The following is a 25,529-nucleotide window of genomic DNA, read 5'->3' as shown; positions in this document are numbered from 1 at the left end:
ACACCTGTCAACGATTGACACTGAAATGTATCCAAAGACATGGTAGTTTATACTTTCATGGTTAACCTTGCTGAAAATTAAGTGTAAGTGATTCAGGAAATATTTTAAAACAAGTAAGTTTTGAGAATATTGTCTTTTAAAGACCTATAGCACAAGGCAGTCCAAAATAGAATTGAAACAGTCTATCTACATTACAAAGATGGGCCAAAAATGTCAGTCAGTACATACGTGCACGCTTACATTTCACACAAGGGATGAAGTTTAAAAATAATCTAATACAGTCTCCCTAGATGTTAAGAGATCAAGGTGTAAGCAAAAAAGTCTAGAAAATGGAGGTGGAAAGACTGGACACTGTCATTCCATATGATCGTTAGTTAAGAGAATGAAGGCCAGAAAAACAGCTTCCTTCAGTCTTTCCATTTTGGAGACCTATCACCTTGTATTATGTTTGCCTACACTGATCAAAAGGGTGGGCACTAGCCTACATGTGCCTACTGACCCCTTGAAATTGACTAGTGCAACCAATGGGCTGAGTGTGTGTGTGTGTGTGTGTGTGTGTGTGTGTGTGTGTGTGTGTGTGTGTATGTGGCTGTGTACCCATGTGCATACACATGGTATCTGTCTTTCCTTATTCACTTCCTACCTTTGTTTTGGAGGCATTTTCTCTCACTGAACCTGAAGCTTGTGGATTTGACTAAGTTGGCTATCAGTGAACTTCTGGATCCCTCTGTCCCTGCCTCCCCAGGGCTTGGGTTAAGGACCATGCTGTCAGCCCTTGCCAGGTTCTGGGAATCCAGACTCAGGTTCTTGTGTTTGAACAGCAGGCACTTTACTGACTAGGAACTATCTTTTTAACACCTAGGCTGAAATTTTAATAAATTTGAAAACTGATAAAGATCCAATTATAAAACTAAGAATTTTGGAATTATTTGCGTGTATAAAGCTACTCTTTGAACTATAAATTACGTTCAGTCTGAATAGAGATGAAATATTTCTGTTTAGCATTGGTTTAAGGTGTACTTTGTGTAAAATATATGCTGGGTTTTGAAGATTTAATACAAAAAGTGTTGTTGTTCTGGGCATTACACACTGAAATATTAGTATTCTTGCTACATTTACTTATTTATTTTTGTGGTGTTGGGGATCAAACCCAGGGCCTTTTACATGCAAGGCAAGAACTATACTATTTAGCTGCAGCCCCAACTCTGGCTACATTTAAGTAAAACATGAAAAGTAAATCCTACTTTTAACTTTTTAGTGTGACTACTTAAAATTTTAAATTGCATATATTGCTTACATTATGTTTCTGTTGGCAGTATCAGTCTTAACTAGGTCAGTACCATATAGCCAGTTGTGTTTTTAGAGATAATATTTAGTTTTATTTAGTAACTAAAGTTTTGTTAGAAACTACTGTTCATATATTTTCCATGGCTGCTTTTGTGCTTCAGTGGTGGCACTGAGTAGCTGTGACAGAGACCACTTAGCTCAGTAAGCCTTTAGTGTTGACTCTGGCCTTCTAAGAAAGCAGCTTGTTTGGAGTTTGTTAATTTGTGTTGGATGGTGACATCTGCTGGCAGAGACAGAGCAGTATGTGTAGCCCCACTGAAGAAGAGACTGCAGAAAGCAGGTGAAGGAGAGCTAATGACTGGAGAACTTGGGCCTGTGGACATGAAATCAGAATTTCTCAGGGTAGGCAGTTCTTAAGGAACCAAAGAATGTCTAAAAAGAGAGGCCTAGGACTCAAAAGGAGAGGACAAGGCTGTGTGCTCTGTGGTTGTGAACTATGATCTCCTATGTTACATCTTAGACTTCAAAATTAAAATACTTTTGAGGACATTTTTCTATTTTATTCATTATAAAATTGTATTTTCAATAAAAATTGATACTTTATAGGAAATTATTAGCTAGTTTTGTTGTAACTCATCTGGTAGAGAAGATCCATTGCTCTGGGTTTTAATCATTTCAGAGGGATTATGTTTGGAAGTATGTTTTTAGATAGCAAGATTTATTAATATGAAATATTTACTTATCTGGCCAGTTTGAAACTGTTTGGTGATATAACATGTTGAGTTTTTAACTTCGTATCACATATTGTTCTAAGAGAGTGCCAAATGTTATTTACAGCTCAAGAATCTTGAGGTTGGTGATTTTATTTGCATTTTACTCTTTGTATTTAATAACAATGAGATTACATTAAAGCAGAAAAAGACAAGTACAGTATTATTGATTCACTTTAACTGAGAGGGCTCCTTCAGATAAGGAGTTCCGAGGCAGAGTCAGGTTTTTATAGTGTGTGACCAGTGTTGGGTTGAATGAAAGAATGACAGGAAAATTAGGGACAGGGTGAAAGAGGCTTATTGAACTTCAGTGATAATACTGTACCCGGAACAGGTGTGACTAAAGGGGGATTGTCCAAGTAGCATTTAATGGAGAGCTTAAGAAATAGGTACAGATGAATTTTGACCAGGAAAACTTAATTCATTAGTGACTTTCAAAAGAATTTGGGATGACTTTTTTCAGGGAGTTACAGTAAAGTCATTTTGTTAAGCATATCATCAGTTGAACTACATCAGAGAGTCTTTTTTTTTTCTTTCTTTTTCCTCGCCCCTAAGATATTAGGGTAAAAGTTGTTGAAGACTCATATTTAAGAACTTACTTCCTTTTTCCACATTAGTATCTTCAGAAAACAAGAAATGGCTATCTACTGAAGCTTCTACTGGAAGTGAAAGAGACCCTTCAGATATAGCACAGCATTGGTCGTTACAAGATCATTATAGGATGTACTCACCGATAATATACCAAGCCCTCTGTGAGCATGTGCAGACTCAAATGTCACTAATGAATACCTTGGCTTCAAAAAATGGCCCCAATGGAATGTCTACTGCAGGTCATACAGTGTCTGGTTCAGGTTAGTATAGATATTTGAATACTGAGTGTAAGCTGTGATTAAATTACTGTGTTATTTTATAAGCACTGTAAGATGTGAATGATACATACACTTCTTTTTTTGTCTTATAGAATCTCAGGCAACACCACTTTTTGGTTATGGCTGCTGTACTTCCATGTCAGCCTGGTCACCTCAGCAGCCGTCCTGCCCTCTAATGGTTCACTCTGTGGGTATAGCTTGTATACTAAACAAGTAATAGCTTGCTTATAAAAACGGTCATCTTAACAATGGAATATTGAATTTACTGATCAAATGTACAAGGATGTAAAACCAATTTTATAAATGTTTTTGTATTAGAAAAGTTTTACCTATTAATACCTTAGGTATTAGTAAGAAGCAATCGTGAGAAAAAAGAAATCAAGTGTTCCCACCACCCAAGCACAGCCCTGATGAAGTGTTTTCACTCATTTAACTCTGTGTATTTTATTTTCTGTTTGTTCAGCAATTTCTCTTTTTAAAGTAAGAACTATACTTTCATACAGTTAAATGCTGCTTTTTTCATTTAATACATTAGTATGACTATCTTTTCTTTCTTTCTTCTTTCTTTCTTCTTTCTTTCTTCTTTCTTTCTTCTTTCTTTCTTCTTTCTTTCTTTCTTTCTTTCTTTCTTTCTTTCTTTCTTTCTTTCTTTCTTTCTTATTTTTATTTATTTATTTGTTTTTTTAAGACAGGGTTTCTCTGAGTAACTGCCCTGGCTATCCTGGAACTTGCTTTGTAGACCAGGCTGACCTTGAACTCACAAAGATCAGCTTGCTTCTGCCTCCTAAGTGTTGGGATTAAAGGTGTGCACCACCATGCCTGGCTGACTATGTTTTCTTAACATATGCCTTTTATATACTTAAAGCTGTGTTTTGTGGGTATTTTTTTCATAAGACAAATGTCTTTGAGCTACGTTGTATATAAAATCACTAGTGTCTGATCTGATATTGAACTAACTGCTAGTTTTATTACTATAACATGTTCACATACATTTTATATACACACACATGCATTTTTATTGCTATGGTACTAAAAATTGGACCCAGCACCTTACACATGCTAGACAAGCACACCACCACTGAGCTACATCCCTAGCTGAATATATGTTTTTTAAAGTTCTGTATATTTTTTTAAATAAAATATTCACTTTATTTTTATTTTTTGTGGAGATTTTGCCTACATGTATGTCTGTGCACCACTGGCATGATGGCATTGGATCCCTCAGAACTGGAGTTAAAAAGGGTTGTAAGTGCCAGGCGGTGGTGGCACACACCTTTAATCTCAACACTCAGGAAGCAGAGGCAGGTGGATGTCTGTGAGTTCGAGGCCAGCCTGGTCTACAGAGTGAGTTCCAGGACAGGCTCCAAAGCTACACAGAGAAACCCTGTCTCAAAAAAAAATAAAAGGTTGTGAGCAGCCGTGTGGATTCTGGGAACTGAACCCAGGTTCTCTGCAAGAGTAGCAAGTACTCTTAACAGATGAGCCATCTCTCCAGCCTCTTAGCTTACTTCTTAGAATGTTTCTCAAAGTGAAAATATTTGTTTCAGTCCAAATGTAGACTAATTTTTTGATGCCTTTAAAGCATGTATGGTATTTGTAAACAATCTATTTTCATTATGACCTTATAATGTTCCCATGTTGCAGAGTGAGCTACTTAAGCTCTGAAAAACTAGTCTTTGTTGTGCAGTGGGGAAGTCCAACTTGCTTGTAAGCTGAAATCTCACAAAATTGGTTTTTAACAGTAGAAAATTATTTTCCAATATTATTGATCTGAGTGTTTATCGTGTACAATTGTTCATACTTTTGAAGGCTTTTTTTTTTTTTTTCTTTCTTCTTGCTTAGGAAGTTCAGACTGATGGTGATAACCATCTTGGATCACAAGATCAAACAGCCTCTGTGAACTGCCCTGATGTTCCCAGGAATTCACTTAGTGTTCATCCTGGAATTCCGTGTGGCCTTCCCCACACTGACAGAGCAGCTGCTCCAGCGCCTCAGCAGCTGAATCTTGCTAATTGGATTCTGCCACAACAAAGAGCGCCTAAGGAAGCAGACCTACTAAAGTGTTTCCAAACACATATGTCTTTGTTTCCAGCTCATGGAAGAGACGCTGTCTTGGACAGTCAGGCCCACCAGAGCCCCACTCAGTTACAGCCAGCTTTCTTGGCCACTAATGAAGAAAAATGCGCCAGAGAACAAATTGGAGAGGCCACAAACGAAGGAAAGTATTTAGGCATACATGTGCAAGATGCAAAAATAGCCAAGAATGTGCAGCAGGCAGAAAATGTGAGCCAGACTGCTGAAAAAGTCAGAATTGCCAAGTGTTTGCTGGGAGAGCTCAAGGCCCTGGTCGCAGAACAAGGTAGATGAGCATTTCAAACTTTTGTAACATGGTATAATGCTTAATAGCAGTGTTGTGTTTTCTGGCTGTCATTCAAATGACAGTGATTGATAAGGAGTGTCCAGTTTCTTTCATAGAACTCTATCTTGACCCAGTAAAGAAAAGAGTTCTGTCTGTTGTCTTACTTTTTAGGGCTTTTGTTTGTTTCCTGAGACAGGGTCTTATGTAGTCTAAGATGGCTTCCAACTTGCTCTGTAGCAAGGTTGATGTTGGACCCCTATTCTTCCTCCACTGCCTGTGTGCTGGGGTCACAGGCTTCTGGGGTTCCAGGCCTTGAACCCTTCTTTCCTGTGGTCTTGACATGCATTTAAGAATGTCAAGCCTTGCAAGTGTGTATTCATTCTGTTTGATGCAAACAAACTGAAAAGATCCAGTACAGAGAATCTATAGAAAGAACATTATAGTAGTCAGATGACTGTTTTTCTGTTTACCAAGATGCAAATTCCCTTCCATTATTTAATGACTGTTAAACTGTTCAACAATTTCCCTAATACTACTTTGTGTACTACCCATGCCACTTACTGGCCTTTTAGTGTATGTGTGTACTTTTCATCAGTGTTCAAATATTTGTGGAATTGAATACATTTTTATAACTTGATTATGCTTGCAATATTATATTAAGTGGACACTTTGAAAGGAAGGAGGAAGGGACCCAAAAAAAAAGGTAGATCTGATACTCACTTGCTCCTCACATCTGTTGGGCATGTGTAAACAGCCATTCTCCACAGTACCAAAAGGTAGAGGTATGCTGGCTCACATTAGTTGCACCTTATAAAATTACATAATGAGATCATGTCCTAGAAAACCCACATGCAATATTTTACCAAATAAGTCACCTAAAGTGAGCTATATTTTTCAATGCAGGATCAAAGATTGTATTACTGATGTTTATAGAGTGGCCAATTATAGGAAACTTGCACAGCATCATGGAATCCACCATAGATCTTTGATAAGTATCAACTAGGAGATTTGTAAATCTGTTTCCCACTTCGCTTAACTGAAAAAAAAATCACTAAATATAATAATACTGTGATTTAAGATTAATCTTTCCTTACTCAATGTAATTTCTGTAGAATTGTTCTGAGTAAGAAAATAGAGAAAGCAGGATAAAGGGAAATAGAGTTTGTATACTGATATGAGTAATGAAGTTGAAATCTATAATGAATATATATTTATCTATAAAGATTTTTAGTAATACATGCTAATAATCTTGTCACTTTAAAATGCTGATTATACTAAATTGCCTTTTATAGAGGACTCGGAAGTTCAGCGATTGCTAACAGAAGTAGAGGCATGCATATCTGGACTTTCAGCAGTGAGTGGCCACACAAATATAGAAGTTGAAATAGCTCTGGCCCTGCAGCCACTGCGCAGTGAGAACGCTCAGTTGCGAAGGTAAGACTTGCTCTTTGACTGTTTCTGTCTATAGGTGAAGGTGTTCCACAGCCAGAGCACAGATGCCAAGTGAAGTGGCTAGGACTTCAGAAGGAAGACAGATCACAACCTTCCGACATGTATGCCCTTCCTTTCTCATCTTCCAGAGGTTTCTATATTCGTCAACTTTCCATTACTTCTGCCCGCTAGGATACATTTTCTCCTACCTATTTTATCCCTGATGTCACTTGTTAGCTTATACATAGGAAGATGTAGCTGCCTCATGCAGTTTCTGTGTTAATCTAAGTTGTTTTACAATAATGAACATCTGAGTCACAGAAAAAGTGCATTGTTCCTTTCTCCAAGACCATCATGGGTCTCTGAAGGCTCCTTTTCATCCTGTCTGGGACTCCTTTTATTTCACAAAGCCCCTGTCTCAGTATGTTTTTTAGGGCACTGATAGGGACAGGGAGTGTGAATATAATAATCTTAAATGTCTTGGACCAGAAGTAATCATCTCGTCATCCTTAACATTTTGTAGTCTAAAACCTAAAACCAATCAAATGCTCCCTCCTGATACAAATGCTAGAACATGTGATCAGGAAAGAAAACCTGCTAGGGCTGAGCTGAGTGCTGATAGCCCTGCCACACTTAGACACAGGACAAAACTCACTTAAATTGCTAGGTACTTTTTTCTTTTTAGCCATATTAACTTACTGGAATTATATTCTTAATTTGTTTAAGAAAGATCGAAACCAGTGAGGCAATCTTGAAATGTAGAGGAAATCATCCATATATTATCAGTATTGTTTTAACTTTGAGTGTTTCTGTGGTGACCACTAAAGCTTATAGTCCAGGATCTGTTGATATACTGTACACTGGAGTTCGTTTTCAGATGCTTCTGTAGCTCAGCATTGTGAATGCACCTTGACAAGTGTTACCGTGAGGATAGATGGGACTTGCAGGGACCCACACACATTTTTCAAGAAACTTAAAAGCTGTAAAGGATTCCTAGTTGGAGAGTAGTTTAAATTCGTGGGTCTGTAGCCTACAGAGATGACATCTAGTGTGATTTACTTGCTTAGGATCATCATGAGATCATTTGTGGATAGAGTTGCTGCATTTAAGTGCTAATAATGTTGTCATAATGTCATCAGTCCTGTCTGAGGGGTCCCTGTAACAGTATAAATCTTTCGAAATTAAGATCAAGAATAAGTAATATGGAATGGATAGCAGTTACTCCTAACATTATTGAATGTTTGTCATGTGCTGGGCTATTGTTCTTCATATGTGCTGTCACGAGTCCTCCCAGTAGCTGTATGAATTATTACGCCATTTTCATTTGGAGATGAGGACACCAAGGCTTGGAAAGGTTATGTGACTTGTTCAAAGTTGTGTATTTAGGAATTGAGGGAGTCAGGACTTAATTCCAAGGCGATTTGGTTTTAGAGTCCCAGATCTTAGCTATGGGCTTCTACAGTAACTCCGTGAGGAAGTAGAGACTAACTTAATTGAGGGTCATTCTTTAGGTATATTTTGCACAGCAAAAAGAATAATACTAATAAATGCCTGTTATTTAAAAGAGTGATATCACATAATTGGTTTCTTAAGCATACCAGCACCTCGTCTGAGAATATTACCATTTTAGCATTATGGAAATGCCATTGGCTCTCACTGCCACCCTCAGAACATTAGAATGCTGTCGCAGTTCACTATAAACCACTCATGAGGGAGGCCTGCTCCTTCACTTGTCACCGGTTGGCTTTAGTTTTTCTAAGTTATCTGGTATCTGTTTCTTTGGAATTGACCCTAGAGCCTTTTAGCTGTCTGTCCTTAGGGAGAAAAGAGTGTATAACATTCTCTTGCCACTGTTAGTTACTTGACCTTTTAAAGAATAAAGTTCCCGAGAAATGAAGAATTTTTTAGAGTTCCTTAGAATAGACTGAGGCTTCCAGTAGTGGTGTGGGAATTTTATGCTATTTTGTAATCTTTATTTGGAAAGAATCATTCATAAATCTCATTATGAATAAAAACTAGAATGGGTAGGCTTATTTAGAAGTGATTTTCATTTTTTTTTCTTTGTAGACATTTGTAAACTACTTGTTTTTAACTAGAAAGTCATTTCCCTCCCCACTCAACCCCCACACAACTTGAAGAGTATTGCCATCTGGTGGGAAAAAGAAAAACTGCTAGGTGCCTTGCTTCTAGGGTACGTTGGGCATTTTAATGTCCAGAGCATATGCGATATTTGCAACACAATTGTCTCCGTTTATTCTTCCTGTTCCCAACCCACAAGGTATCTGTAATCTGTAACTATAGAGCCCCTAGTACATCCCAAAACATCCTGGATGGAGGTTCAGAGTAGAGTATTATCTCGTATTAAGAACCGTTAGTCTAGAGAATACCTTAATATTTATAAGATGACTTAGAATTTATGGTCACTTCCTGATTGCAGACTCAAATATAAGCTCATTAGAGTTCAGACAGAGCACAACAGTTTGAGAGCAAATGGGCAGAGTTAAGGATGCCATTAAGATGTTTGTCTTTTTTTGTGGTTTTTTTAAGACAGGGTTTATCTGTGTAGCCCTGGCTGTCCTGTAACTTGCTCTGTAGACCAGGCTGGCCTCAAATTCCCAGAGAGACTTTACATCTTGAGTGCTGGGATTAAAGGCATGTGCTGCTGACTTGTCTTGTCTTCTTGATAGATGGTAAAATAGTACCTCCAGAGAAGAGTGCATTTGTTTGATTGTCCCCTCACACACTTTATTTTGTAGTTAGGAGAAGTGGCGGGAAAGCCAGTGAGTTAAAATTCAGGTATACTCTGTTGTCTGGACAAACATAAGTCTAGAACATAAGAACAAGATTCAAGCTAGAAATACAGATTTGGGAATTTGAACGTTTGTACAGAGCTTCGAATATAGGTCTGTCCTTGTAATCATTGGAGAAGATGGTAGCTAAATGCAAGTAATTTGTTTTTAGACTGTAACTGATGACTTCACCAAGCAGGTATAGACCACGAGCACAGTACAAGGGGAATTGTGGGGTATTACAGCCTTACAAGAAAAGAACAAAAGAAAAGCAGCCGTGAAAACCCTAGGGAGGGGCAGTAAGGGAAGTCACAAGAACACTAAGATACAAGCCACAGGTAGAAAAGATGACAGGAGGGACTGTATGTAACATTCAGAACAGTGCGACAGCAAGGACAGAGGTAGGTGGAGAATAGACTTCTTAAGACAAAAATCAACCCCCCAAATGAAGTGAATCTCAAACAGCGTTCCATAGTCTGTAGCTGGCTCTCTATGAGAGAGAGAGAGAGAGAGAGAGAGAGAGAGAGAGAGAGAGAGAGAGAGAGAGAGAGCATACAAAAGGAAAAGAGTAAAGAGAGAAGAAAAGTGAGCTCGGTAAGGTCAGAGTAAAAGAAAAACTTGCAGCAGTGAGAGCCCCATTAGAAACCAACAAAACCGTGAACAGGCAGATGTGAAGTCTAGAATGTTGCAGGCCGCTCAAACTGGGGTCATATGAAGACTAAATTGTTGTATTGGTTTGGAGCTTCTGGTTTTTTTCCTCCCCATTTTAATTTCTGATTAATAGTTCAACATCTTCTAACAGTCTTACTTCTCTTTTCCAAACACTTTACATTTTGTGTCTCATCATTGTCCCCTGTTCCTTGATGTGTGCGTACATGTGTGTGTGGGGGTGGGTGGGGGTAGGTGTGGGGAGGTGTGGGGGGTGTGTGGAGGGGAGAGGGAGTTCTGGGATGAATCCTGGGGCTTTGCATATAATGTGTAAGCTCTCTACCACTGATTTACACTACAAGCTCAAAAATAATGTTTTGGAGGCCTGGGGATAAAAGCACTTGCTACACTTATGAGGATCTGCATTTGTATCTCCAGTACTTACATAAAATTCCATATGGACCTAGTGGCCTCTAGCTAGGGAGACAGAGACAGGGGATCCTGAGCAAGCTACTAGCTACACTAGCAGAGTCAGAGAGCTCTGGTTCAGGGACAGACCCTTCCTCATCGAAATGGAGAATGATCGGGAAGACACCCAACATGAACCTCAGTCCATATGCTCACTCACACTGTAGGTGCATATGCATCAGCACTTGTGCCTCCATACATGTAATTATGTACATCACACACACACACACACACACACACACACACACACACACACTATACTCTTTTAAATTGAACTAAATAGGGAATGGCAACCGTTACATCATACCATATACAAGTTAACTTACAATGAATAACAGTGTACAAAAGCTGGTGGAAGTAAGCATAGGGAGAGTCCAGTATCTTGCACTGGAGAAGATTTCTTAAATATAATCCCAAAATATAAACTAGAAGAAGTACATTGAAATTCAAAATTTAAAATTTTTATTTTTTCAAAAATTTAAACACTATTAACCCAAAATGAAGAGGCAATGAACAGACTGTGAAAAAAAAATGTGTGCAAAACATATCTTACAAAGAACTTATATCTAGGCTGTATAAAGAACTATTACAACTCTATGTTGTAGCTCTATTTTGTGTTGTTTTAAAAATGGGTAAAATATTTGAACAGAAACTTTATTACAGAAAACACACAGAGCCAGGCTTGGTAACACATACCTGCACTTGAAAGGTGGAAGTTGGAAGCAAGGATAATCCTAAATTCAAGGTAAATCCTACACAGGAAGACCCTTGCTCTAAATAAATAGATAGTAATTAATTCTATAAAACAAAACAAGGCTTGGGTTGAGGATGTGGCCTAGTAGGAGACCACTTGCATGGCATGTGTGCAGCCTAGGGTTCTAATTCATGACATCAAGTAAGAACACAGAAAGGATAGTTATCATCATTAACCACTAGGAACCTGCAAATTAGGGGCACAATGAAACATCCTGGCGTACTCACTGGAATAGCAGCAATCAAAAGAGCAAACCAGTATTAGTGAGGATGTGGAGGAGCTTCTGTCTTGGCTCGTAGGAATGTAAAATGGTAGGAGTGCTTTGGTAACATGTTTGGTAGTGTCTTAGAAGTGATGCATACATTTGTCATGTGATCCAGCATCGCCTCAGAAATGAAAGCACATGTGCCCATAAAAAACGTGCAGAGTGTTCATAGGAGACAAGTGAAGTGTCTGTTGACAGGGGTTTATAGTGCTACTGAGCAATAGAAGAAGGAATTGTTGATACATGCAACAGAATGGATGAACTTGAGAATTGTTATACTGAGAAGAAAAGGCCAGGATGTCAGCATATATATTTCAAGATTCCATTTCTATAAAATCCTAGAAAATGAAACCAGTCTAAACCATGGTTAGTTGTCTGTCCAGGAAAGGAGGAGTATGAAAGTGGCCTGAGGAAACTCAAAATGATGTGGATCTTACTATGGTGAGGGTTTATCACACTTACGACAAAATGCACTTTAAATATATGTAGATTAGTGTACATATGCTTTTCCTTTATACAGTTACATAAAAGTAAACTAAAGAATATTTACTTAAATGTCATCTGACTTTTGTTAAAATCAAATACATTTAAATTGGACACATTTAAAATAGTATATGTAATATCTATTTCTGAGAGATTATTTATAAAACAGCAAAAATTTAAAAGCAGAGAATAAGAGAGAAAAGAATGGCTACTGGTACAATTGGGCTTAAAGGGGTGTGTTCATAAATGTGGGAGGAGTTTCAGGGTGCACCTCAGCAAAGGAGATGAAGCTGCAGACACAGAACTGAGGGGAACAGGGTCCTTGAGAGCCCCAGGGGAAAGTGGGATTCTGGGAAACACATGATAATAAGGAACAAATAAGTAAATACATAAATTGGCATACTCTGGGTGGGATAACAGAGTTTCTCTCCATACCACATTTTAAAGTGTATGTGTGTGTGTGTGTGTGTGTGTGTGTGTGTGTGTGTGTGTGTGAAAGAGAGGAGAGAGAGAGAGAGAGAGAGAGAGAGAGAGAGAGAGAGAGAGAGAGAGAATGAGGATGAGAGTGCTGTGTACAGGCACTCATGTGGAGACCAGATGAAGATGTGGAGTGCCTTCCTCTATGGTTCTCTATCTTATTCCGTTAAGATAGGACCCAAGCTGGGCGGTGGTGGCGCACGCCTTTAATCCCAGCACTCGGGAGGCAGAGCCAGGCGGATCTCTGAGTTTGAGGCCAGCCTGGGCTACCAAGTGAGTTCCAGGAAAGGCACAAAACTACACAGAGAAACCCTGTCTCAAAAAAAAAAAAAAAAAAAAAAAAGTAGGACCTGAAGCTGAACCAGAAGACTTTTGCTAGGCTAGCTGGCCAGTGAGCTCCTGTCTCCACCTCCAAGTGCTGGGGTTAAGGTCATGCACAGCCATTCCCAACTTTTTTGCATGGTGGGGTTCAAACTCAGTTCCACATGCTTACACAATACGCTTTCTCACCCACTGAACCATCCCCGGGCCTGCCACACCTTATTTTTTTAAGGGCAAATGGGAAAGTATCATACTTAGAGGACAAGGGTGGAGATGGGAGGCTTGTAATAAGTAATAGAAAGTTCAAATTGGCTGATGTTTCAAAAGAGAAGAACCTGAACAGCAGCATGCAAAAAGATTGTTTAAAAAAACAAACAAACAAACAAAAAAACATTTTACCATAGAAGATGCCTGCTGGTTTTCTGGAAGATACCAGAAGAGGCATTCTGTTTTATATTCTGGGTCACTCTGTTCTGCCTTTTCCAGATCTACATGTTTTGTTATTGAGAAAACCCTTTAGAAAAAATATAAGTGTTCTGTTTGCTACTCGTTCTTTTTTACTTTATAGTGTGTCTTAGAGGTTTTTTTTTTTTTTTCTCCCCAATGGTAGATATTGAACCCAAGGCCTTGTACATGCCTCAAAAGTGCCCTATCACTGAACTATTCCCAAGTCCTTTTTGGTGATCTTTCTATGTCAGTACATATGTATATCCTATTCTTTTTCAATGTATGTTAGTATTTCATCATATGAATGAACCATAACTTGGATCACATCTTAAGTTGTTTTCAGTTTCTCATCAGCTGTTACAGTGTATATCTTGTATATATCTATAATGTTTTATATGCTTTTGTATATATATAACTATTTCTCAGAGTAAATAACCTATAGGTAAAACTAGCTTGTCCAGGAATTGAGAGATGACTTAGTGGTTACCAATATTTGCTGCTCTTGCAGAAGACCCAGGTTTGATACCCAGCACCCACATGACAGTGATAACCATCTGTAACTCCAGTTCCAGAGGGTCTGACACCCTCCCGTGACACCAGGCGTACATGTGGTGCACAGACATGCAGGCAAAACACCCATACACATAAAATGAAATTAATTTTAAAAACCTTCTTGTCAAAGATGATATGTATTTCATAGCTTGGATATTGCCAAACTGTCATCCAAATGGTTACAGTAAATTCCCACTGACTGAGAAAATTTCCCTATACTAATGAAGAGCTGTTTCCTTTTATTTTATATTTTTGTGTATGTTTTTAGTGTGTGTGTGTGTGTGTGTGTGTGTGTGTGTGTATGTGTGTGTTCTGTATATTCATGTATATATGTACATGTGGAGGCCAGTGGTGAGTGTCATTCCACTATGTCCAGCTTCTCATGTGAGCACTAGAAATTCAAACTCAGGTCCTTTATTTCTGTAAAGCCATCCCCCATCCCCAAGCTAAGCATTTTTTAAAATGCTTATAAGTAATTTAGTTTTCTTAGATTTCTTAGATGAATTGCTTATCTACCTTTTTCCAGGACTTCAATTCTAAAACAAGCTTCAAATTGTGATGTGTTTAAACTTTATATTCTTTATTTGGTGGTTGTTGGGTTTTGAGTCTTGCTCAAGGATGCCTTCCTTAGTTAAAGATTATTTGTATTTCCTTAAAAAATTTGTGTTGTTAGATTTTGTGTTATTGGTATATTTTATGTTCTTAACTCTTTAATCTATCCAGAATTAATACTTGTGAATGGTATTTGGTAAGGGTACTATCATTTTAGATTCAGTAACTAAATCAAATTCATTAGTTCAGAAAGTTTCTAGTTCTGAAAAGATACTAAATACCAGAGAGTTTTTGCTTTGTCCTTATCGGTGCCTACTTAAAAATTCTTGTTTGTGAAGCAGGTATGTATTGTGAAGACAGAGTTGAAGCCAACATTCTCATCAAGTAGCTATTAACTTTTCCATCTAATAATGAAATTACTGGAAGCATAGATTTATGTGTCCCAACTTTGTTAATGTATGACAAACATGAAGCAGAAATATGTCTGGTAGTTGGTACCTACAGGTATTCTAGTTGACAGCAATGACAGCTATTTTAAAAGATAAACTACAGTATATGTAGTTTATATATAAGGATACTGTATATGTGTATGTATACATAAATGGGTATACACACACACACACATTATTTCGAAAGAGGAGATGTGAAGGTAAAGATAAGGCAGACAAAGGAAACAGCTGGACATGGTGGTGCATGAGTATCGTCCCAGCACTTGAAAGTAGGACAATCTGAAGTTGAAGCCATTGTGAGTTCCAGGACAGTCTTGGGGCAGGATTTATGATGTCCTGAACAATTCTGCAACTACCTGTCCTGGGTCTGTGATGCAGACCTGTAGTCCCAGCTACTCAAGATACTACAGCAAGAAGGTTACAAGTTTAAGGCTAGTCTTGGAAATTTGATTGAGACTCTCTCTCTCTCTCTCTCTCTCTCTCTCTCTCTCTCTATATATATATATATATGTATGTATATGTGTATATATATATATATATATGGTATATAGATGTAAAAGGCACTTGTTGGGGGCAGGGGATGCTATGTTCAAAATGGGCCCCTAAATAGTACGTTTTTCTCGTTTGTTCATTTAGATTATGTGTTTGGTTTGAGGTTTGAGATGGACTGGTGATGATAATGTTTGTCTGTTTTGGTAGATTTATTTTTAATAGGGTATCAGATGTGTACTGTAAAATGGGTTTAGGATTCTTATAGATCTTCATTATTTCTTTTAGACAACTAAGAATTTTGAATCAGCGCCTCAGAGAAGAAGAGAAAACTCCAAAGGCACCTGGTAACCTTGAATGTAGGTAAAAGAACTTTTAAGGATTGAAACTGAAGTCTTTGTCACGCTGGAAATGTTGGTGCAGACTTGTGATTTCTCAATTACTTTGTCTTTTTATCAACTTTAAAATTAGGAATAATTGTATTACAATTTAAGACAGTTATTAGGTATACTTGTAATCCCAGTATTTATGAGGTAAAAGGATTGCCAACAAGTTTGAGGCCAGCCTGGGCAACATATCTAGTACTACTCCAGCCAGAACTGTATGCAGTAATGTTGTTGGTTGTTTTTTTTTTTTTTTTTTTTTTTTTTTTTTTTTCACTCTTTATCTCTTTGCTCTTTTAAGGGGCCTGACACCCAGCTCCCAAATAAATCACATGGAGCCTTACTCTTTCTTATGAATGCCTGGCCTTAGCTTGGCTTGTTTCTAGCCAGCTTTTCTAACTTAAAATTACCCCACATATCTTTTGCCTCTGAGCTTTTATCTTTCTGTATTTCTGTATGTCTTTCTTACTTCTTACTCCACGGGTGGCTGTGTAGCTGGGTGGCTGACCCCTTGAGTGTCCTCTTCTCCTTCTCTCACTCTTCCATCTTCTCTCTTTCTCCTTCTGTTTATCCTCTCTGTCTGCCAGCCCTGCGTAGTCTCCTGCCTTGCTACGGCCATTAGCTCTTTATTAGACCAATCAGGTGTTTTAGACAGGCACAGTAACACAGCTTCACAGAGTTAAACAAATGCAACATAAAAGAATGCAACACATCTTTACATCTTTAAACAAATATTCCACAGCATAAATGAATGTAACACATCTTCAACTAATATTCCACAACACAGTAAGACCCTATCTTGAGAAAACAAGTTAATAAATATGCATACATCTTAAATAACCACTTAAGTTCTCTGCTTGTTGTTTCTACTATATTTAAGATCTTCTGAAAGAAATTTGGGTGCTTCCAGCTTTTCCACGATGTGAACAACAATGACATGAAAATCCTTGTACCAGTGTCTGTGCACATACATATGCATTTTACAGGATAGATTTCTAATAGAATTACTGAGCCAAAGTGTATATAGAGTTGCTGTTTAGACAGATATTGTCAAATTTCTCTTGTTTTATTCTAAATGGGGATCTTACTGTGTTGCTCAGGCTACTCTTAGACTTCTAGGATCAGTTGATCTTCCTTACTCAGTCACTGGAACTACAAGGTGAATACCAAATTGTCTTTATGGATCACAGAGCTTCATAGAGAAAAACAAGAGTATAAGAGCAGATGAGAACTCTTTTTAATGTTCTCAGAGTTTTCCTCTTGAGTCTAATATAAATGTGATATTACAAAGAAGTAGATTGATGCCTTAGATTTTTTTTCAATTTCTGAATGATAAAGTATATTCAAAAAGTATCAACAAAATAAAGAATATATAACATATAATATATGACATAACAGAGGCATATTTTCTTTTAATGTATAATTATCTCTTACAAAGCAGGGAAAAAATTTGAGCAACCAACAGAGCAAGCACTTTTCAAAAGTGCTTAACTTCAGAGTAACTTCTGATAGTTCATTCTGGTTCTACTGTTAACAAGATGTGGGTAAGAGGAAGGCCAGAGGGAAGGCCGTTATGGAAGTGGGAATCAGTGGTTGCTACTCTAAGTACCTTATCTCTTTGTACTCTCTTAATCATTTACCTTAGTGGACTTCTTTGGAGAGTATTTATTACTGTCTAATAATCTGTTTACTACCAGCTCCATGAGATGAGGGACCTTGTCTGTAGTGCTCACTGCTGCATATCCAGATTCTAATAGTGATTCACACACAGTAAGCAGTCACTTAAGACTGCACTAGATAAACAAAATGTTGCCATATACTTTCAGGTCATTTCATTTATTCTTTGAGAATTTTGTGTATACATACAATGCATTTTCATGAAGTCCACGCTTCTAACTCCCCCAGGAAGCCTCCCAACACATCCCCTGCCCAACTTCATGTCCTCTTCTTTTTTTAAAAAAACCCTCTGAGTTGAGTTAGTGTTGCCCCCAAGTGCATGGCTGTGTGGCCTTCTACCATAGCATGGCAACCTACCAATGGCATTCCCCCAACTCAACCCTCAGGATCCATCAACTACAAATAGCTTCTCCATGAGGGGTAGGGCCCATGAGTCCCTCCCCTATTCAGGGTAGCATTTTGACTGGTTTGATCTTGTGCAGGTAACCATAGCTGCTGTGTGTTTATGAGTGCAGTGGCCATGTGGTGTCCAGAAGACGACCTCCACAGCACTCCTCCTCATCCTCTAGCTCCTGCATTCTTTCTGCCCCCTCTTCCATTCCCAGAGCCTGGGGAGTGGGATTAATGTAGATGTCGCGTTTATGGCTGGCCATTCACAGTCACTTATTCCCAGCACTTTGGCCAGTTATGAGTCTCTGCATTAAGTGTTCCCCCACTGCAAAAAGAAGCTTCTCTGACCAAGGTTGAGAACAGCACAGATCTATAAGTATAAACATAAATATTTAGAGGATAGTTTGACAGTGTAACCATTTAGCAAAACAACAATAAGCAAGTTCCCACTAGGGCCTATGACCTCTCCATTCATACGGTTAACAGTAAGAATTCCCTCCTGTGCAGCAGGCCGCAGATCCAATCAGAAAGTGGTTGGCTACCCCATTACAGTTCTGTACTCTTTAGTGGGCACGTCTTGCCTAGCAGGTCAGTATACCTGGTAGCAGGTAGCATACCAGGTCCAGTTGCAGGTATGACTGACTGACTATAGGTGTCTCCTCCCCTACCCGCCCAGCTAGCCTGCAGTTTGTGCATTCTCTGGGGTTTCTCTTGTTGATTTGTAGTCTTATTCTGTTGTGATCAGATATGATTCTAGGCATTGTTTAAGTTTTCCTGTATTTGTTAAGAGTTGTTTTGCATCCTAATATCTGATCTATTTTAGAGAACATTCCATGAGCTGCTGAGAAAAAAAACAAGTGTTTTCTGTAGTGTTTGGATGGGATGTTCTGTAGATATCTGTTAAGTCCGTTTGATCTGTGATATCATGTGACTCAGGTATTTTTGTTTAATTTTTGTTGGGATGACCTATCAATTTATGGGTGGGGGGGGTATTAAAATCAGCCACTGCTGCTACATTGGAGTTCATCTCTGATTTTACATCAAGTTTTATGAGGTTGGGTACACCTGGAATCCAGGCACATACATTTAAAATCTTAATATCCTCTTGATAGATTGTTCTCTTAATCTATATGAAGTGACATTTATTTATTTATTTATTTATTTATTTATTTATTTATTTTACTAGTTTTGGTTTGAAGTCAGTTTTGCCAGGTACTAGAATAGTGACCCTTGTTTCCTAGGTGCAATTTCTCATTTGTTTATACTTTCCTTCATTCTTTTACCCTAAAGTAGTGTCTGTCTTTTGTGGTGAGGTGCATTTCTGGGAGTCAGTACTTAGATGATTCCTGCCCTTTGATCCAATCTACCAGTCTTTTGATTTAGGGAGTTGGCTCCACATTGGTATTCAGGGTTATTATTGAAAGGTGTGTATTAATTACTGTATTTTGCTGTGTTTAGTTTTATTCCTTTGTTGTTTAATTATCATTCTAGCATGCTTTATTCTTTCTTGTGACCTCATAGGTAGAACTGTAGTTTTCTTCAGTCAAAGATTCTTTCAAGCATCTTCTGTAGAATTTGCTTAGGAGTCACAAATTCCTTTAGTCTATTTTTGTTTTTGTTTTTTGTTGTTGTTTTGATTTGTTTTTTTTCTAGTTTTTTGAGACAGGGTTTCTCTGTGTAGCCTTGACTGTCTTAGAACTAACTTTTTAGATCAGGTTGGCCTTGAACTCACAGAGATCTACCTGCCTCTGCCTTCCCAATGCTGGATTAAAGGCGTGTGCCACCACTGCCTGGTCCTTTAGTCTATTTTTATCATGGAAAGTTTTTATTATTTTTTTCAATTATGATAGATAATTTTGTTGGTAAGTCATCTGTGTTGGCAAATGCTATTCTTCAGAACTTGAAATTTATCTTTCTAGGCCCTCCTGGCTTTTGATGTTTTAGTTCACAAATCTTCTGTTATTCTGATGGGCCTGCTTTTGTATATGATTTCCTTTCTTGCTGATTTCAGTTTGCTCTTTGTTCTGTATATTCAGTGTGTTTATTCTATTTTCTGTTGCTGTGATAAAACACTGTCACCAAAACCAGCCTAGGGGAGGAAACTGTACTTGACCCGTGCTTCCAGGTCATGCTCCATTCCTGAGAGAAAGAAGTCAAGGCAAGAACCACTGAAGGAACGCTGCTTTCTGGCTCATTATTAGCTAGCTTGCTTCTGTAGCCTGAGAGTACCTGCATAGGGAATGATGCTGCCCACGGTGGGCTGGGTTTTCCTACATCAATTAACAATCAAGACTGTCCCTCACAGACACGTCTACAGACCAATCTGATAGACAATTGCTCAATTGAGATTCTCTGTTCAGGTGGTTCTAGGCTGTCTCAAGTTGATAATTAATGTTAATTAGGAAAGTGTTTTAATTATACTCTAACAAGAGGAGGTTGTTTCCTGGCTTTGTTCAATATTTTAAATAACCTGGTTATCTGGATCTGCATGTCTTTTCCCAATTCTGAGAAAATGTATGTTACTTCTCCGAACAATGCTGTCTATGCATTTAGAATGAGAGTCTTCTCCTTTTGTGCCCATTACCTGTAGGTTTGATCTTTTCTGAGTGTCATGTATATCTTGAAAATCCCCTGACTCAGATGCTCTGTCCTTTCCGTGTGTGTGTGTGTGTGTGTGTGTGTGTGTGTGTGTGTGTGTGTGCACACGCTCGCTCATGCACATGAGTGCCCATGGAGGCCAGAAAAGGGTGTTGGGGTTGTAAGCTGCCCAATATGGGTGTGGGAACCTAACTCCTATCTTTGAAAGCAAGCACTCTTTAATGGCTGTTTCTCTAGTCCCAAAACATAGTCATTTTAGTTCCTTGCTATAGATTTCATCTCACTCTCACCAGATGTCATTGCTGTAGGATTAGGAACTTTTGGAAGAGTTGTATTGTCTTGATTATTTGTTTGTTTCTTTGTTTGTCTGTCTGTCTGGTTTTTTTTTTGTTTGTTTTTGTTTTTTTTTTTTTTTTTTTTTTGGTTTTTTGAGACAGGGTTTCTCTGTGTAGCTTTGCGCCTTTCCTGGGACTCACTTGGTAGCCCAGGCTGGCCTCGAACTCACAGAGATCCACCTGCCTCTGCCTCCCGAGTGCTGGGATTAAAGGCGTGCGCCACCACCGCCCGGCGTCTCTCTGTTTCTTATGTCACAGCACTAAGATTTACACCTCTACTGTTGCTTGGTTGATTTTTGTTTTAATAATCTGTATTCTTTTAGTTGAAGGATTTGCAGTGTTTAAATGGGCCTTGTATAAGATAGAGGTGAGTGTGTAGTTCAGAAAACAGTTCCTCAGTCTAGGAGCTCGGGGTTCCTAGCCTTATAGAGTGAATTGCGACACGGTTGCACAGAGTTGAAAGGTGAAGAAGTTCTTGGAGCCGTCTGACCCTAGCAGGCTCCCGTGGTGCTGTGTGGGGAGAGGGAGGGTGCCATTGGTCTGTGCAGCCTCCGTGTTCCTGCAGTTGTGGCAGATGTAGGAGGGGAGGTTGTCAGTCATTTCCTGGTAGTGTCCTTGGACCCCTGCACTCTGCTGTGGTGTGTGGTGTGTGTGAAGAGCACTTTTCGTGCAGTTTTGACTGCTCTCTCCTGGGCTGCTCTATTCGGCGGGCATTGAGCCCCCTGGAAAGGACTTCATTTGAGCTCCATTCTTGTTCTTGCTGCCTGCTTCCATACAAGATCTTCCTTAGGCTCATAACAGACCTTAGCTCTGCAGGGCAAGAGCTTACTGTGTGTGTGTGTGTTATTTCTGCTGTTCTCCTTCAGCACATTTCAATGATGAGTCTTCTAGTCTGCCACCTTACATGGAAGTCTACCACACACTTCTATAGCTATGACAAAGAATGTGGTATGTCTGTGGGCTGATACCTAACAGTCTACAAAGGGAAAAGTGTGAACTTAGGAACTGTGGGACAGTATGGTTCTTTTGTGTTACATATATATTTTATGTAAATCATTGTCTACATAAATATTTTCCAGAAAAGTAACCAAAATTAATAGTAACTGATTCTGGTATGACAGCTAGCATGAGGGGAGAGAGACATATCATTGAGAATTGTTTGGTGGCATCTGTGGCATTTTTTGTGTGGTTTGAGATATTTACTTTGCACATATATTATTCATTTGTTTTAAAAGGTAAAAACAATTTATGACTAAACTATCAGTTGGAGAAGAAAAACATTATGATTTATTTTTTAAAATATGTTTCGTATTCATGCAGCATTGTTCATGCATTGTTACTGTTGAGGGAGAGAGGGAACTTAGGGGCTTTTCTTTTTCTAAAAGCAGGTATTTCTTAGGTGTGTTTAAAAACTGGGCAGCAACCGTTGGCTGTTTATCTTGCAGTGTTTTCTCTGCAGTCCTTGAATGTGTCACTGCAGAACCAACTGCAAGAGTCCCTGAAGAGCCAGGAGTCACTGCAGAGTAAAAATGAGGAGCTCCTAAAAGTGATAGAAGACCAGAGAGAGGAAAACAAGAAATTTACCATTCTGTTTAAAGACAAAGAGGAAGCTCTTCTTCAGAATAAGCAGCAGTTTGACATTGAGATGACAAGGGTAAAAATTGGTGTGTATTTGAGCTGTAGTTATAGCGTCTGTTTCCAGAGTGATAAGGGTGCTGAAGAGGCTTTCTGTTGTTTGCTTTAGAACTGGAGGAAGCCTTGGCCAATGAGAAGAACTCTCAGTTTAAATTAGAGACTGCAGAAAAGGAAAATCAGATCCTGGGAATAACACTACGCCAGCGTGATGCTGAGGTTGCCCGACTTAGAGAACTAACCAGGTAAACTCACTTCCTGTGGGTAACCCAGGCCTTTTGTTAGATGTTTTTATAAAACCACACAGACCTCCTTTCTTTCTCCTTTCTCTCCTCTTATTTTGCCTCCCCCTCCCCCTTTTCTTTTAATTTCTAATGCTTTGTTCTGTTTCACTTTAGAGATTCCAGACCTGTTTCAAGGCTCTTTTAAACCATGGGGTTATAGATTATGGGTAACCAATTGGCTCCCACAAAGAACTGGATACTGTATAGTGAAATAGTTAAACTCCCAGCTCTGACACCAAAGAGACCTGACTGGACTCTCAGCTGTACTACGTTTTAGCTGAGTAATTCTCTGCACATTATTTAGCCCCTCTAAACCTCAATTATAAAGTTGAAATGAATAGAGTTGTCAGGGGACCACAAAATGATTCATGATGTACATCTAGCGTGTTAAGTCCTCATGCCATATGATATTGGGTAGGGCACTTAACCTCTTTGACTTTCTGTTTTTCATTTCATCAGTGAAGTGAGAGATTTGGCCAAGGGCCCTAAAATGTCTTCATTCTTTACTCAGTCTCTACCAAAATAAATAAATCTATTTACTTTTTATACTTTTATAGAAACCTTACAAAAATCAGTTTTCTTTTGAGACATTCAGTAATCATTGAATTTTCAACTACTTTTGTTGTTTTGGCTTTTGGTTTTATTTTATTTTTATTTATTTATGGTTTGGTTTTTTTTTTTTTTTTTTTTTTGGTTTTTTGGTTTTTCGAGACAGGGTAGGGTTTCTCTATGTAGCTTTGCGCCTTTCCTGGGACTCACTCTGTAGACCAGGCTGGCCTCTAACTCACAGAGATCCACCTGCCTCTGCCTCCTGAGTGCTGGGATTAAAGGCGTGTGCCACCACTACCCAGCTCTACTACTTTTAAACATTTCAGAGAAATTAGTAATTATAGGCCTGAAAACCAGTAGATCTGACTGTTCCTTTAATGATCCTGGAAGCTTGTCATTCCAAATGATTCATTTTTAATTATAAGCTTTTTTGGGAAATAGATGTCTATTATATATAAATTATGTGTTATATATAATATGCTTAGTTTTATGAATATACTTAATAATTTAATATAGAAATTCTGCTTTACTTTAGCATACCACCTACTAGGCTGATTTTTTTTTTAACTCAAAGGTTCAGTTTGCAATGTTGCTCAAGAATAAAGTATTTCTATACCTTAAGAAAAAAATTATGAGTTTTTACTTTTATGTATGATAGTAGATTGATATAAATCAAGTTCTTTTGTCATTTGTTATTTTAATTTTCTGTTGTCAGAGCCTTCCAACACTGATTTTCATACTTGCCTTAAGTTCTTCTTTTAAAGGATAGAAGAAGCATTAGAGTGAGTTAAAGAATTAGGTCAAACAAACAGTAATTACTGCACTGCATTCACTTGGCAGAACTTTGCAGAGCAGTGTGGCCAAGCTGCTCTCGGATCTCAGTGTGGACACTGCCCGCTGCAAGATGGGGAGTAACCTCACCAAGTCACTTCTGAATATTTATGATCAACAGCTTCAGCAGGACCCAGCCCCTCCTCACACTTCCATAATGAGCTACCTAAATAAGCTGGAGACAAATCACAGCTGTAGACATTCAGAGCTGCTTCAAAAGGAGGAAGACACAGAGCCACATGGACCCTATGAAAACACGCGGCACTCACAGGGCCCTCCACAGAGTGACAGTGGGGCAGTGGGTGGGGGGTCTGTGCCTGGAATGGCTGCTGCTGCTTCAGGAGAGGATTCTGATACAGAGTGTGCAACCATTGCTTCAATAGAGGATGAGCGTAATGTGGACAGTACGCTTTATATTCCTTTTGCAAGACGCACTTCTACAAAGCATTCACCACTTGCTAAGAGACTGTCTCCCCAGCCAATGAGAAGTGTCGCTACGACTCAGTCGGCCAGCAACAGCGCACTTGCCTCTAAAAGAGAGCACAGACTGTGTGCCCCGGTAGCGTGTTCTTCACGGAATGAAGTAGAAGAAGCACCGGGGAATCTTTCCAGAACATCTGACACAGAGGACATGCAGCTCCTCAGGAAAATAAAGGAAGCAATTGATAAGATCCCTGCTTCTGCTGCTAATGCTGCTGCTGCTGCTGCTGCTGCTGCTGAGCACCCAAAGGAACAGGCCACACATCCTGGGCCATCAGCTTGTCACAGCCTTGGTGTTCCAGTGAAGGGCAATGTCGTTGGTGATGTCAGCTTTCTAAATTCTGACTTGACGTCAGACTGGAGCATCTCCTCTTTTTCAACGTTCACTTCTCATGATGAGCAGGACTTCAGAAATGGCCTGGCAGCACTGGATGCCAACATCGCTCGACTCCAGAAGTCCTTGAGGAGTGGCCTTCTGGAGAAATGAGTTTGGAAGAAAGCTGGTTGAGTGCTTTTTGTTTTTTAAGAGTAGAGCTTGGCTGCATTCATAGTATATTTTAGGTGTCCTTAGAGAGAACATTTTATGCTATTAATTATGTATGAAGTAATAAATGGAATAAATTTACTGTTAGAATATTTTAACACCTGATGCTTATGAGAACACATTCTCTTAAGAAATTAACAGTTGCTGAGAGAAGAAAGATGTAGCTAACTAAGCAAGTGTTGTAGTGTTTCACTGCTTCACGGAGAGAGTCTTTATGGTAACTGCTGGGCAGTGGTGCGGGCCCCTTAAAGTGTCCTGTCTGCTTTGGAATATCTACTGTGTACATCTTAGTGATAGTGTGCTTGTACGGGGTCCTCCGGGTCACAAGCCATGCTGTTAGTGTGTCTGCTTTGGAATACCTGTTGTTTACATCTTAGTGATAGTGTGCTTGTACGGGGTCCTCTGGGTCACAAGCC

General features: G+C 38.9%; 1 protein-coding gene across 1 annotated transcript in view; it reads left to right on the top strand.

Moving 5' to 3' along the window:
* The window catches only part of Ccdc14 (coiled-coil domain containing 14), a 34,200-nt gene extending 8,989 nt beyond the window's left edge, over positions 1-25,211 (top strand). Inside the window, exons 6-13 of the mRNA XM_059277333.1 lie at positions 2,675-2,908; positions 3,019-3,113; positions 4,769-5,285; positions 6,578-6,719; positions 15,699-15,769; positions 22,239-22,457; positions 22,538-22,670; positions 24,099-25,211. Of these exons, the coding sequence (XP_059133316.1) occupies positions 2,675-2,908; positions 3,019-3,113; positions 4,769-5,285; positions 6,578-6,719; positions 15,699-15,769; positions 22,239-22,457; positions 22,538-22,670; positions 24,099-25,056 (2,369 nt within the window). The 3' untranslated portion in view covers positions 25,057-25,211. The remainder of the gene's footprint in view (positions 1-2,674; positions 2,909-3,018; positions 3,114-4,768; positions 5,286-6,577; positions 6,720-15,698; positions 15,770-22,238; positions 22,458-22,537; positions 22,671-24,098) is intronic.
* Positions 25,212-25,529: the final 318 nt, after the last annotated feature.

The sequence above is a fragment of the Peromyscus eremicus genome, chromosome 12 (assembly GCF_949786415.1).
Source record: "Peromyscus eremicus chromosome 12, PerEre_H2_v1, whole genome shotgun sequence".
NCBI classification, from domain to species: domain Eukaryota; kingdom Metazoa; phylum Chordata; class Mammalia; order Rodentia; family Cricetidae; genus Peromyscus; species Peromyscus eremicus.
Note: the sequence above shows the minus strand (reverse complement) of the source record. Positions and strands in the feature narration are given on the sequence as shown.